Source organism: Tenrec ecaudatus, chromosome 13, assembly GCF_050624435.1.
Source record: "Tenrec ecaudatus isolate mTenEca1 chromosome 13, mTenEca1.hap1, whole genome shotgun sequence".
Taxonomy (NCBI): domain Eukaryota; kingdom Metazoa; phylum Chordata; class Mammalia; order Afrosoricida; family Tenrecidae; genus Tenrec; species Tenrec ecaudatus.
This window is the reverse complement of record NC_134542.1, coordinates 32988522-33001417: the sequence shown is the minus strand read 5'-3', so window position 1 is coordinate 33001417 and position 12896 is coordinate 32988522. Positions and strand designations below refer to the sequence as shown.

At 51.7% G+C, this 12896-nt stretch overlaps 1 protein-coding gene across 4 annotated transcripts in view; it reads left to right on the top strand.

The window, feature by feature from the left end:
• NRP2 (neuropilin 2) overlaps positions 1-12896 on the top strand; it is a 130636-nt gene that overhangs the window by 103598 nt on the left and 14142 nt on the right. For 2 of the 4 annotated variants that reach the window (XM_075530362.1, XM_075530363.1), the window contains exon 16: positions 4582-8180. The exons of the other annotated variants lie outside the window; for them this stretch is intronic. In XM_075530362.1, the coding sequence (XP_075386477.1) occupies positions 4582-4862 (281 nt within the window). In that variant the 3' untranslated portion in view covers positions 4863-8180. Of the gene's footprint in view, positions 1-4581; positions 8181-12896 lie in introns of those variants that run through there. 4 annotated transcript variants of the gene reach the window in all.

Sequence of the window (12896 nt, the reverse complement as noted above, 5' to 3'; positions counted from 1 at the left end):
CTGATTTTATCCTCTGTGTGTGTATGTCTTCTCAGGATTTATTGTTTCTTAAAATTCAGGCAGCATTCACGCAGCCCCTGTCTCCAGAGAACAGTCCTGGTAGAAGACTCCTGATTCTTGCAAAACTTGGAGCTTTGGCTCTTTCAATAGATTCCTCGATACCCCGCACGATGGAAAAGCAATTGTTGGTCGAGGCCATCCAGTGGGCTCCGAGTAGGGGCATCCCTGGGCACAACAGAACAAAACCCTGCCGCCCCGTGCCACGCCCACCATCCTCTCATTGTTTGGGTTCATTCTTGCAGCCACTATCTTAGTTCAGTTCATTGAAGTCTTCCTTTATCCCCCCTGCTGACCGTTACTGTGTCAAGCCTGATGTCCTTTGCCAGGAACTGGTCCCTTCTGATCGCCTCTTCAAAACGTAGGAGGAGGTTTCCCCATGCTCACTTCTAAGCAGCATTCTGGTTGGACTTCTTCCGAGACAGATTTGTTTGTTCTTCTGCCCACCCGCGGGGGTATGTTCATGTTCTTTGTCAGCACCATAATTCAAACGCATCGATTTCCTCTTTGGAGTATTAGGTGAGGGGTGTGCATGAATGAATGGAAAATAGCTCATGACTTGAAAGCATTCCGCAATTTTTTTTTAAGAGGGATGAATAAACTGCAGAAACTAAAAGAATTCGAGGGCAAGTTCACGGCATCACACATTGCGCTGGGCAATTCTTAACCATTCTGGGAGCCCAAGCCCCGGGCAGGCCACCCCAACTGACATAGATAGCAAATGAGGCCAAAAGCCAGACTCACTGCCATCAAGTCAATTCTGCCTCACAGCGACCCTGTAGGAACAAAACAGAGCTGCGCCTTTGAGTTTCTGTAAACGTCTATGGGAGTAGAAAGTTTCCTTTTTCTCCACAAAGCAGCCGGTGGTTTCCAACTGCTGACCTCACTGTTAGCAGTCCAACATGCAACCCACTGTGCCCTAGGGCTCCCTATATCCCAGAAGCCCCCTCCCCCACCCCCCACCATTTCACATGGAGGCACGTTATGAGTGACGAGGTTCGTGTCTAACAGTCGTGTTCTGAGTATGATTGTCCCAGGCAAAGGGGTTGATGCTCCACAACACATTTCCTAGGGAGCCTGAAAGTTGGTGCAAAATGTTATTCACCTGATGCCATTCATCCATTTGTCCATCCATCCACTCGCCATTCCTTGGGAACATGCTTTGCTTCCAATAGGATTTAACCCCCACTGAGGTAGCACCTCTGCCTCTTGACTGGCACAGCCAGTGAGTGCCCACCCTTGATGAAGACCCCGGAGCCCTTGGGAACAGGCTCTGTAGCCAGAGTGTGTTCAGAGGAACCTCTGCCCACACCCTTAGGTCACCAAAAAATTATTTGTCGGGGCTGAGAGAAGAGTTGTTAGAGCTATATTAGATGTATTGTTTAACAAAATTATTAAAACTACAAATTCATATAATATGCTTTTTTCCAATTTTACCAAACAAATGGGCAAGGGAAATGTTTAAATTGCCAAAATAATGTCCTCCCATGGCTTCTGTCACAAATTTTTGGTCGGGAAGAGGCCTTATACCTCACGTGGAGCCTGTCTTCCAAAGTTGAGCAGAATTCTGAGGTGATAGATCAATATTCTTATTCTAAATACATAATCCACATAGATGGTTTAACGTGCCTCCAGGGGACCCCTTAGATGCATCATTTCCCCTGGACCCCAACTTTGCCTCTCTTATCGCACACAGTAGCAGTAAGGGTTCAACCTCCCCCCGGTGCAGGCACTGTGAGTCTTAGATGGCATATGGAATTTTGGCAGCCGGCGTGCTGGCCCAAGGAAGAGTGCAGCTTTGAACTCAGACTGTGCTGTGATGGAAGGAACCCGGCTGCCGTGACAGGTTTCTGCTTGGCACAAGTTTGTGCTTGTGCCTGTGGTCTGCTCCGGTGTTTCGGATGGAGCGGGACTCCTGTGCATGCATCGTCTTCCCTCTAGAGCAGCGGTTCTCAGCCTTCCCAATGCTGTGACCCTTTCAGACATTTCCTCATGTGGTGGTGACCCCCCAACCATAAAATGATTTTCGTTGGTACTTCATCACTGTCATTTTGCTACTGTTATGAATTATCATGTAAATATCTGATACACAGGATGTATTTTCATTGTTACAAATTGAACATAATGAAAGCATAGTGATTTATCACCAAACATGTAATTATATATTGTGAAATATTTATGAGTTTTCCGATGGTCTTAGGTGGCCCCTGTGAAAGGGTCCTTCGGCCCCCCCAAAGGGTCGAGACCCACAGGTTGAGAACGGCTGCATTAGGGGCAGGTGCAACAGCCTCGTTAGAGCGTGGCCCTCGCTGGGCCACCAAACCAGAGGGTCCCTTCAGGGTCACGTGGCGGGTGCTGAGGAGCGTGGGCCTATCCCACCACACACTTGTTGTTTCCGGTGTGTGCCTGCACCTGCATGACAATGCAACAGCAGGACGGTTGCCAGGCAGCAGATCCTCTTGGTGACCTGAATAATGAGTGGATACCAGTTCACTGTGCCTCACAAGCTGGCCATTTTCAGGAGGCTTTTCTAGCACCTTGCTTTCTGCTTTTCTGTTTCTGTGCATAATTTCCAACATGGAGAGAAAGAGAGAAAGTCCATTCTCAGCCGCGCTGAGAGTATGAAACGATGCTAGAAAGCCCTCAGGTGGGTTGGGGACAGAACAAGTCAATAGGCAGTATCATGAGAGACTTCAGAGGTGAAGAAAGGGGCATTGGGGGGGGGGGATGTTCTGTGGTGCTTTCCATCTCGGAGGCTATAGATGTGGGTGCTGGGAGTGGGAGTGGGGTACTGAGCAACAAGTCTTCCTCAACGCCCTTCCAATATTGAGGGACCTTTCGTAGCCCAAGAGATACTGATGGTCCCTGCCCCTTAGCAGAGGGACAGCACTGGCCAGTGGCAGGGACCTGGGAAGGTGGGTGCGATCTGAACGATGTTCCCAGGAAAATGTTCCTCTGAGCAGCTACGGTCAAATCTGACCCTCCCCGTCCACCATTTCTCAAATCAGGGAGGGGACTCCGGCATTCTGTGAACAATGGAGTTGGAGAATACCAATTCTGACAAAGGCATTTAGCTGCAGCTCCGTCTTTTCTCCTCCAAGAATTCTGAGCGTCTCCTCTGAGCAGACGCCTAGGTGGAGCCCCAGAGGACCATGAGTCCCTCCGCTAGAGGCTTGAAAGGAGGAGACACGCCCCAAGGATGGGAACCCAAGAGCATGCCCAGGCTCCCCTCCAGCCGCATTCCAGGGGGAGGGAAGGCAGGGCTTCCTGGCCACCGCCACTCGAGGCAATCAGCGAGGGAGGCAGGCATTCTTCATAGGTTAAGCATACATCACTTTCAGAAATAAAGACCATGTCTGCTTTGGGCAAGCTCAAAACTCCTCACCTTTTTCTGAGCCAGATTCTCATCTGATGTAAATCTTCCGGAGAATCAAGTTGTAGCACCGCTTTGCGTGGAGTGGGACTCCAGCCAGTCTTTCCCCAGAGTTAGCCTGGGCTTACATGGACTACATCATCTCCATGGCAACCAGCTGCCAGCCAGAGAACGTGGTTGCCTCCTCAATCCTCTCTTCCAGGCTCTGGTCTTCGCTGTGATTAAGACCCGTCTCTCTCTTTGCTCTCACTCGCGCTCTCTCTCACCTACCCACTATCATTTTGGGCCTGCGTTTTTGGTTACCACTTCCTTTCCAATCTGCTTGTAAAATCCTCCGTCCAACTGAACAGCGAAGGAGCATTAGTCATTGCTTGACAGTGGTAACTGACCTGTTTGAACAAGACCAGGCAGATCCTGTGGGCACCGGAGGCCTGGCAAGCCAAAGTGGAATTCACCTTCAAGTCTTGCCAGCCTAATTAATACACTGTTTGGGAATGTTGGGCAGCCAGACCAAATACGGTACTGCTACCCGTTTGGCGACTCTACCTTTCTGCATCCCAGGAATCATGTTAACATCATTTACATGTCTGTAGAGGACTCCTGGTGGTTATGCATTGAACTGCGATCTGAAAGGTCAGCAGTTCGAAACTACCAGCTGCTTCCAGGGAGAAAGAGAGGGCTCTGTACTCTTGTAAAGAGTTCCCGTCTTGGAAACCCAGAGGGGCAGGTTTACCCTGCCCTGTAGGGTCGCTGTGAGTGGGTTTGGTTTGGTTTGTGGTCACCTGTGTGTGTGCCTGTGTGTTATTTTGCACCTGTGCATTAGAGTCATTGTGCTTTGACAGAAAGGAGGGGGCGTTATAGACGTGCAGTTGAGTCCCCTCCTCTGGCACTTCATAGCTTTTTGACCACTGCTCATCCAACCTCTCTGGGCCTCTGTGTTCACATCTGTCAAATGGGTCTGATGGTACCTGCCTCCTGAGGTTGTGACTAGGAAATGATATTGCTTAATACTAGACGCTCGGGACCACCTTAGCCCCCTGCCCCAGACCTCTCCAACGCATGTGTGTTTCTTCTTTTTAATGATGATGATGATGATGTGTTTAGTCTGCATGCTCTCAGCCTAGCAACACTCTTCTGTGTCTCTCCACCAGGGGGCACCCTCCTACCAGGGACCGAGCCCACAGTGGACACGGTGCCCATGCAGCCCATCCCAGCCTACTGGTATTACGTAATAGCCGCTGGGGGCGCCATGCTGGTGCTGGTCTCCGTCGCGCTGGCCCTGGTCCTCCACTACCACCGGTTCCGCTATGCGGCCAAGAAGACCGATCACTCCATCACCTACAAAACCTCCCACTACACCAACGGGGCCCCTCTGGCGGTGGAGCCCACCTTAACCATTAAGCTAGAGCAAGAACGCGGCTCCCGCTGCTGAGGGCCGAAGCAAGGACAGCACCCAAAACAAACGAGAAAGACTGCAAACGCGTTGCCTCGATTTTGCACTTTGTTTTCCTCGCCTAGTCTCTGTGTGAACTCTCAAACATCTCTCTCCTGGGTCCCCAGACCCTGGGCGCCTGTAGCCATCCCAGCCATTCGCCAGGGGCTCTTTGGTTTTCTTCTTCTTCTTTGGTCGATTCCAAACCAACACCACCCAACTCTAATGCTGCATCTGGGATTGTGATGAGAAGAGACGCCGCCCTAAGCGCTCCACCACTCACGGCTCAGCTGGTTCTGTTCCAGAGACTTGCCCCTTGAGTTTCCTCCCCTTGCCTTATCCCATACCTCCTCCCGGTGGGCAGTCTGCCAGGAGACTTGATGGGAAACCTGGACCTGTGCGTCTGTACATAGTATGTGTCTGTGCGTGGGGGGTAGCTCTCTATGTGTGTGGGTGTGTGAGTGTGAGAGAGAACCTGTGATTCGTTGTATGTGTGTGGATGTGTGTGTGTGTTGGGGGGGTGGAGTGACTGTAGACAGTGAGGACCCCCTTTATTCACTCTTGTGTTCCTTCTCCTGGGGTACATTTTACAAGAAAATAATATGCTGTACTAGTTTTGTTTACTGGAGAAGAGATTGAAGCTTTTTGTTGCCTTATCTAGCTCTGGCTGGGTTTCTGTTGGCTGTCATTGTCATCTCCAGGTACCTGAAAAATAAGAGGTCACACAGAATAGAATGTGGCCCTCTTGTCCCCATCCCGCCCCAACCCGCCCCGCCCCCCACAACCCACCTGACCCAAGAGGAAGGTTCCCCCAATGGACTCAGACATGACCCTGGTGTGTCCTGGTGTCTTTGAGGTAAAAAGATAACAGCCATTGGGTGCAGACGGAACCATCTCTACTTCCAGCCCTGAAGCAGATCGGTCTCATGTTGCCTTATATAAAAGAGAATCTCATAATGAATGTTTAGCTTTTATCAGTTAAGTCCGATGTTGGAGTAAGTCACAGAGAATAACAAACCTGAAAGGGACATATACAAAGCAGTCATGGGGTTAAGTAGAACACAGACGGAGAGGAGGGAGGACAAGGAGGGACCGAATTGTCTCTTCCAAGTCGCTCACCTTGAAGGCTCGCCTTGGTGGGGCAGGAGGACGAGGGTGGAAGACTGGATTCTTTGGTGTGGCACGGATCCCCGTCATAGCCTGTGTACCACGTTCCCCTCATGGTGTTCATGTCTGTCTGACTCTACAGCCATGCAGATAGGAAGCTGTCTCCCGACTCCACTGCCATATTCTGAGAAAATAGAAAGTAATCACTTTTTTTCCATGTACCCACTTGCCTCCCGACCCCACGCCCACCTCCACCCCAAAGCATTAGCGACATCGGTCAGGTTTGCCCAAGCGGACTGGCCTGCCATCTGTGGGTGTTGCTTCATCCTAAGAGCAGAAGGACAAGGAAGAGAAAGCTGCTGCTGTCCAGTTGTCCTCTCTGATCGACACAGGGAGAGGGGTGTCAGAGAGGACGTGCCTGGTGACACTGCACACAGCAGGGATTAAGCAATGAAGTCAATTGCATTGAGAGGAGACACGTATTTTCACAAGATTGTCCGTGTCCTGAGACTCGGCCCCCAGGGTGTTTGTTTCTCCCTCCAGGACCCCACAGGGGAGGCAGAAGATTCTCTCCCAAGACAGTGGCTTGGGCTGGAAGCCTCCAGGTACCCGTTGAGAACAAACAAGATCGGGTTCAAGGAGTGGGGTGGGCTTTCTGGGAGAGAGAGAGGGGGGGGCTTAGCATTCTTTGGCGGAGCCAGATAAGTCCCCTGCCCACACTCACTTTCACAGCTGGTTTGTTTCCTCCTCCTGAAACAACGGCGCTCTCCCACTCTTCTGTTTCAAAGAGCTGCTCAGGCTCGGCCACAGCATCCCTGCCAAGAAAAAGATGAAAAGCTAGCGAGCAGGGGCAAACCTGAGCTTTTGAGACGTGGCTGAGGACACTGCGGCAGAAGATGGAGACGGGGCCCGGGAGGGGGAGGTGGGCAGCGGTTCAGGATTCCATGTGGTGACTTCCCTTACCAGGCCACTAAGGGCTTTTTGTTCTCAGGTGTGCACATGCCCACGTCCGGGTGTGTGTTTGGGGCCAGGCATCCCCTCAAAATGATTGGCATCCCCGTAGCTGCCCCTGGAGGCCAGAGACAACACCTGGAACGTCCAGGCGGTATCGAAACTGGCGAGTTACCACGGACCCTCCAGTGTGTCCCCTCTTTACGAGAAGACAGCAACGATTTCTGTGAACTGGCTGCATCTTTATCGGATACCCCACGTGGGGAAAACGCATCCTCTTTATGTTCATGCCATCGCTGAGCGTACGGGAGCTCATAGCTCGTGAATCCCAGGCTGCCCTGTCTCTCTCTCCCTCTCCCTTGGATCTCACCTCTTGTCTCTCCTCCCCTTTCCTTCTTCTCTTTCCCCTTCTCGCCTCCTCACTTGCCCTCTCTACCCAACTCACTCCTGGCCGCTCTTTCCGCTCAGTAGCCTTCATAAGACTAGCCACGTACGCTGCTAAAAGGGCCGGTCTGTAGAAATGTCATGCCTTGCACCTTTGAAGAGCAAAATCCCCATAGTTCATGGCTAGAGGAACGGGTCGCTCTCTTTCTAGAGAAAAATTAACCTGGAAAGGTGAATGCACGTGTGCATGTGGTCAGAAGTTCTACTCCGGAGACAGAAATTGAGATAGCAACTATCCGTATACCAATGGACGTATGAGTGAGCGAATCCTAGGCCTCCACGGGGCAGGGAAAGCGTCTTAGTAGAGGTTTCACGGTCACACCTTCAGGAGGGGCCCGTGTCTGGGATCACACTCTCTTCCTTGATAGACTACTAACCATCGTTACCACCTCCTGAGTGGCTAAAAAGGAAAGGGGGGTGGCGCGGTGGGGGAGTATTCCTAGCATCGCCATTGACAACCTATGATGTTGGAAACAGAATGGCCCTTTCCCTTGTCCCACGCTTTGGAGAGTAAAGCCAGAATTGAATGGGAAATCTAGCGCTGGGTGTACGGTCGATGCCCATCTTTGAAAAAACTGTCTTTACAAAGAAACAAACAGGCAAGCAAACCCCTAAATCATCCAAAATTACCAAAGAACAACAACAAAAGGAAAAAAAACACCAAGATTTTTGCTTCTTATCCTGTCCCACCCACCCTTCGCCCTGTAACTGTGACACCCTTCTCTGCATTGCCTGTGTCAAAATAACTTGTGGACGTTGGAAACTATTTGAAAATGTATTGTGTGGAATGTAATAAAATGATGATATTTTTATAAACATCTGGGTTTTTTTTCCCCCCCTCTCCTGCTTTGCCTGTGAAAACAAAGTTGAAGTACAGGCTTCGAACCGGTGGGTGTTTGCCCAGTTCTCACACACTGTGGAGCTGCAGGGCATTTCTAGGGGTTTTCTCCGGGAGTTCGAGGAGAAAACGCTTCCTTCTTTTATTTTTATTACTATTTGTGAGAAGTTTTCTCTCAGCTGTGCAGCTGAGCCAACTTTTTTGATGATTAGTGTGGGATTGGGGGAAAGTTACTACATTGCCCTGCGTTGCTCAATGGGATTCCATGAAATCCCTCCTAAGGGCATGTCTCTGGGGATGAAACTCTGCGTTTGAAGCCCCAGAGGGAGTGGGGCCAGCTGCGGTGGACCCTGTCCTCAGCTCCTCCTGGAGAATGAAGCTCTCCCTGACGAAATGGCCACAGCCTACCCCTCCCTCACCTACCAAGTCATGACTGCCGCGGGGACCTGCGTGGCCCCTATATGAGTACTTCCCCAGTCAAAGCGGGAGCTGGTAGCATGCGTGGGCCTCAGACAGGTGCTTCTTCATGTTTTAGTCATTAATACAGACACCCATATACTTTATAAGAGGAACTTCCTGTGAATACCATGAGGAGAAGGGACTTTAGGAACCTTACTGGGGAAAAAAATTATTTAACAAAAATTGTCCCCCTTGCCCTTCTCTTTGGATAGTCAGTGATCTAAGTAAAGGAAGTCTTTTTTTACAAGAAGAGGATTAGGGGAAAAAATTAGCACCCTAAAAAATAGATGGTCTCCCAGCTATTTCTCAGTGGTGTTCCCTAAAAAATGTCACAAAGAGGTTTTCCAAGAGTCCCTGCCCATGAGGATGTGTGAGGAATATGGTCTCAGTCCCAGAGCCACCTCTGACCTCTGGGAACTCTCCCCCAAGGTCTTGAGGATAGGGCCGTGTCTAGAAGATCCTGGGGGAACCCACATAAAACCTGTCCAGGCAATACCCAACAGAACCGGGCTTCTGTCTTCAGGGCGTACAGAAGGCCTGTCTGTCTGCATGGTTCCGCGTAGGTGCCACTCTGTCCTCTGCAGGATTGAGCAGCATGTCCGTCACTAGAGCACCGCAGGTTCATCGGGCGAGGAGCAGAATTCCCAGTTTTGCCTAAACAACGGGTTATCCTTCATGCTATTGCTTGAGAATAAATTGAAAGCATTTCAAAAGTGTTCATTTCAAGCCCAGAGCTGGGCTTTAGTCAGCACGCTCCCAAACGGACTGGGGAGCACATTGGTGGGGCTACCCCGCCACTGGGCGGTGCACGTGGTTTCATGTGCTCGGCTAGGAATTGTGAGGTGGAAAGTTCAGGACCACCTAGAGCAGCAGTTCTCAACCTGTAGGTCATGACCCCTTTGGGGTCGCAACCCTTTCCCAGGGTCGCCTGATTCATAACAGTAGCGGAATTACAGTGATAAAGTAGCAACGAAAATAATGTTATGGTTGGCGGTTCCCCACCACATGAGGAACTGTATGAAAGGGTCGCAGCGTGAGGAAGGTGGAGGACCACTGCCCTAGAGGCACCTCCGCAGAAAGGCCTGGTGATCTGCTTCTGGGAAAGCAGCTCGGGCAAGCCCTCCCCCCGCCCCCACCCCCAGAAACCCAGCTCTCTGACTCCTGGAGACCACAAGGCAGCAAATGGGTCTGGTGTGCTTGGTTAGCATGGCTTCTTCATGCAGCCACCTGTGGGCTTCATCATGGCTAGTTTTGGTTCCTGGCTTGTTTTACGGGGTACCCTGACTACTTCTGAAGGACAAAGACTATTGGGATTCCAGTCGTAGGCACTGAATGCAGCCCGGTCACCTGTCCCCAGTCCTCTGTGTCATATTTCAAATGTAGCCCAAGCATCAGTGTGACAGACTGGGTGTTTCTGTGCATTGTCCACACCGGGCGTCAGGGGCCCTTTGTGCTTGGTTTCTGCCTCTCCCGGGTCCTTGTGGTGGTTTCGATGTGCACACTTGCTCCAAGCGCTGCACTCTCAGCCAGGAGAACAGGAGCCAGCCAGCCTGACGAGCCCCATGCTTGTTGTCCTCACCCCTCTCCAGTCACCCCGGCGTTGTTTGTGCGAAAGCGTTGTGGCCTTCCTGTAATCTGTGATGAAAAAGCGCTTCGGTTTCGAGTTTGGCCTTTGGCTGCGTTCTGGGCCACACAGCAGAGCCAAGCTGCGCATCTGTAGGTGCGGGCTTGTTTCTCTTTAATTGTGCAGATCACTGGGGTCCTCGCAGCTGCGATTTGCCTTTCATCCACTTCAATGACGGCCCAAAGAAAACAAAACAACGCCAACCAGAGACAGAGGAGGGGAGAAGGGACACGCACAAGCTGGGTGGTGTTCCATTGAGCAGGGGAGAGAATTGCCTTGGTTAAAATAGATGAAAATGTAGGGCTAGCACGGGACTGAGTTCAACTTCACCAAGATCAGGTGCACTGGGTATGCACAGAGGTTGGGTACAACCAGAAAGACACCCTGCAGGTAGCTCCTGTGCCCACCGCCCCCGAGGAGGTTCCTTTGACCCCAAAGCAAAGTGCTGAAGACTTGCAAGATTTGGGAACTCGCCAAAGAGCCGAGCCCCATTTTCCAGAGAGTGGACAGTTTCAAGACAACTATCGGCAAAGCTCCTCTTGCCCAGAGGACAGGAGATTCAGAAACATTCTCTTCTCTTCTGGGCAGTTACTGGACTTGGGTTGACCTCTGAAATCCCCAAACACTGAAATAAAGTCCCCGAGGCATTGAACCAAGAAATCGGAAAGGTCATTTGATGGGGTTCTTGGTGGGTGGAGCAGTCCCCTTCCTCCCCTCGGAGGCTTATTTCCATCGTCGTCTCTGAGGCCAAAAGGCTGTTGGGACACAGGTCAGGACATCAACTGGCTGGCTTTCTTTTTTGACGGGACTGGTTCACCAGTTAGACATGACCCCGTCCGCCAACAGTGCACGGCCGAAAAGGTAAAAGCCTACTGCCCTCTGGACACGCTGTGCTTCGCTCCCTGGACACAGCCATGAAAGATGGTTTGTTTGTCTGTCTGACTTGCACACGTGCCCATGCAGAAGTACGTGGCTCGGTCTTCTTCATTGATTGGGCTTCTTGTTGTGTTTCGTTCCGCATCCGTGGCATCAGGTGTGTGCTCACTTGGCTGGCCGGCCACCTGCTTCTTCCGTTCAGCAACGTCTTGACGGTCCTCCTGTCGGACCCACAGTTCGGTCCCGTCCTTGGCAGCGGTTCACTCACTGCTCCCTGGTGGTGGGCACGCAGGTTCGCTCGTTCGACCCATTTTGCTTTAAACGTTGCACACAAGACTCCAATGGACAGCCTTGCGTGTTTCCGTAGCTGTGTCCCTCGGCCACTTTTCCAGGTCACAGAGTTGTTGCGCCTGTCTTCACCTTAAGAAATGATTCACGTGCCTGAGGGTTGACTTCTGTAAGGGGCTCGGTCACCGTCGGGGAGGGCAGCTGAGTGGTGGGCAGCTTGGACCACATTCCCTGCGCCAGGAGGCGGCTTTCCCTAAAACGGGGTGGTTCTCACAGCAGGGAAGCCTCGGGGCAGTTTTAGCTGAAGGGAAATTTAATCCCAAGGGTTTCCCGAGGATTTCTTTTCCTCCCAGATTGCCTCTCTGTGGAGAAAAGGGTGTGGTCCCCACGAGGCTCCCAAGAGCTGTTGGTTCTCTCCCGGGTTCAGCCAGCAGAGCCCTGGTCTCCATGATTAATGAGTTCCACTTGGTTTCTTCAAAGGGTGACTGTGCTGTGTCTCGCTGTTATTTATTTATGTTTGCTACTGGAAAATTCATGTGAAAAACAACGTCTCAGGTCGGTGCACAGCATTGTGTTGCAGACAAGAATAGTCCAGCAGCCACAGATGGGCCTGCGGGCCAGAAGAAAGCTTCCTTGGAATCCTTGGGGCCTTGTGACCCAGGGGCCCATGCCGGCCCGGAGAGGGGCAAGCCTTCCAGGATGAAAGGAAGCAGCTAGCGTTCTTCTGTAGAGGTTCAGGGCTCACGTCCCCTAGACAGAGCACCAAGAGGCGAGGTTGTTTTCTAGTGAGGGGTTGAGATGTGTAGAAAAGCTACTAGCCCCACACTCCTGTAAGGGGTGGCAGGGGGGTGAGCAGCTGGGGGACCTGTGAATCAGAAACACCGCTCTTTCCGAGAGCCCGGCCTGGCTTTCTCATGTGCCTTCAGACAAAAGGATCCTTAACCGTGTGACTTTGACTCTGCACACGATGCAGCATGTCCCTGGCCACCGCTGTGCTGTGTGGGCTTCCTCAGACCCACTCCAGAGCCAGGCCTGCTGCCTCGTGACCAGGGAGCTTGAGGGGTCACTCGCTCATGGTGACCCTGATCAGAAAGTGGCGTGACTATGAGGTCTGGGTGGATGAAGACGTTTCCACACACACGCTCACGCCTTGCTTGGTCTGTCTTCTCGGCGTGACTGTGCAAACCCAGAACCCTTTAACCCCCATTGACTAACGTTCCCCGGAAGCGAAGGCTGCAATCCCGAACTGGGATAATGATGTATCAATGTCTTGCCTTTCAACCACCGGGGTGTCTTCCCCAGGCCGCGGGACACATTAACAGAAGTCCTGGACTGGCATTCTCTGCAACTTGTTAGAAAACAGCCGGCTCCAGTAACACTGCCGTGTGGAGAAAACTCTGAGCAGGAGGGGTCTTTGACCAGAGTCCTAGTCTCAGCTGGCCTGCTG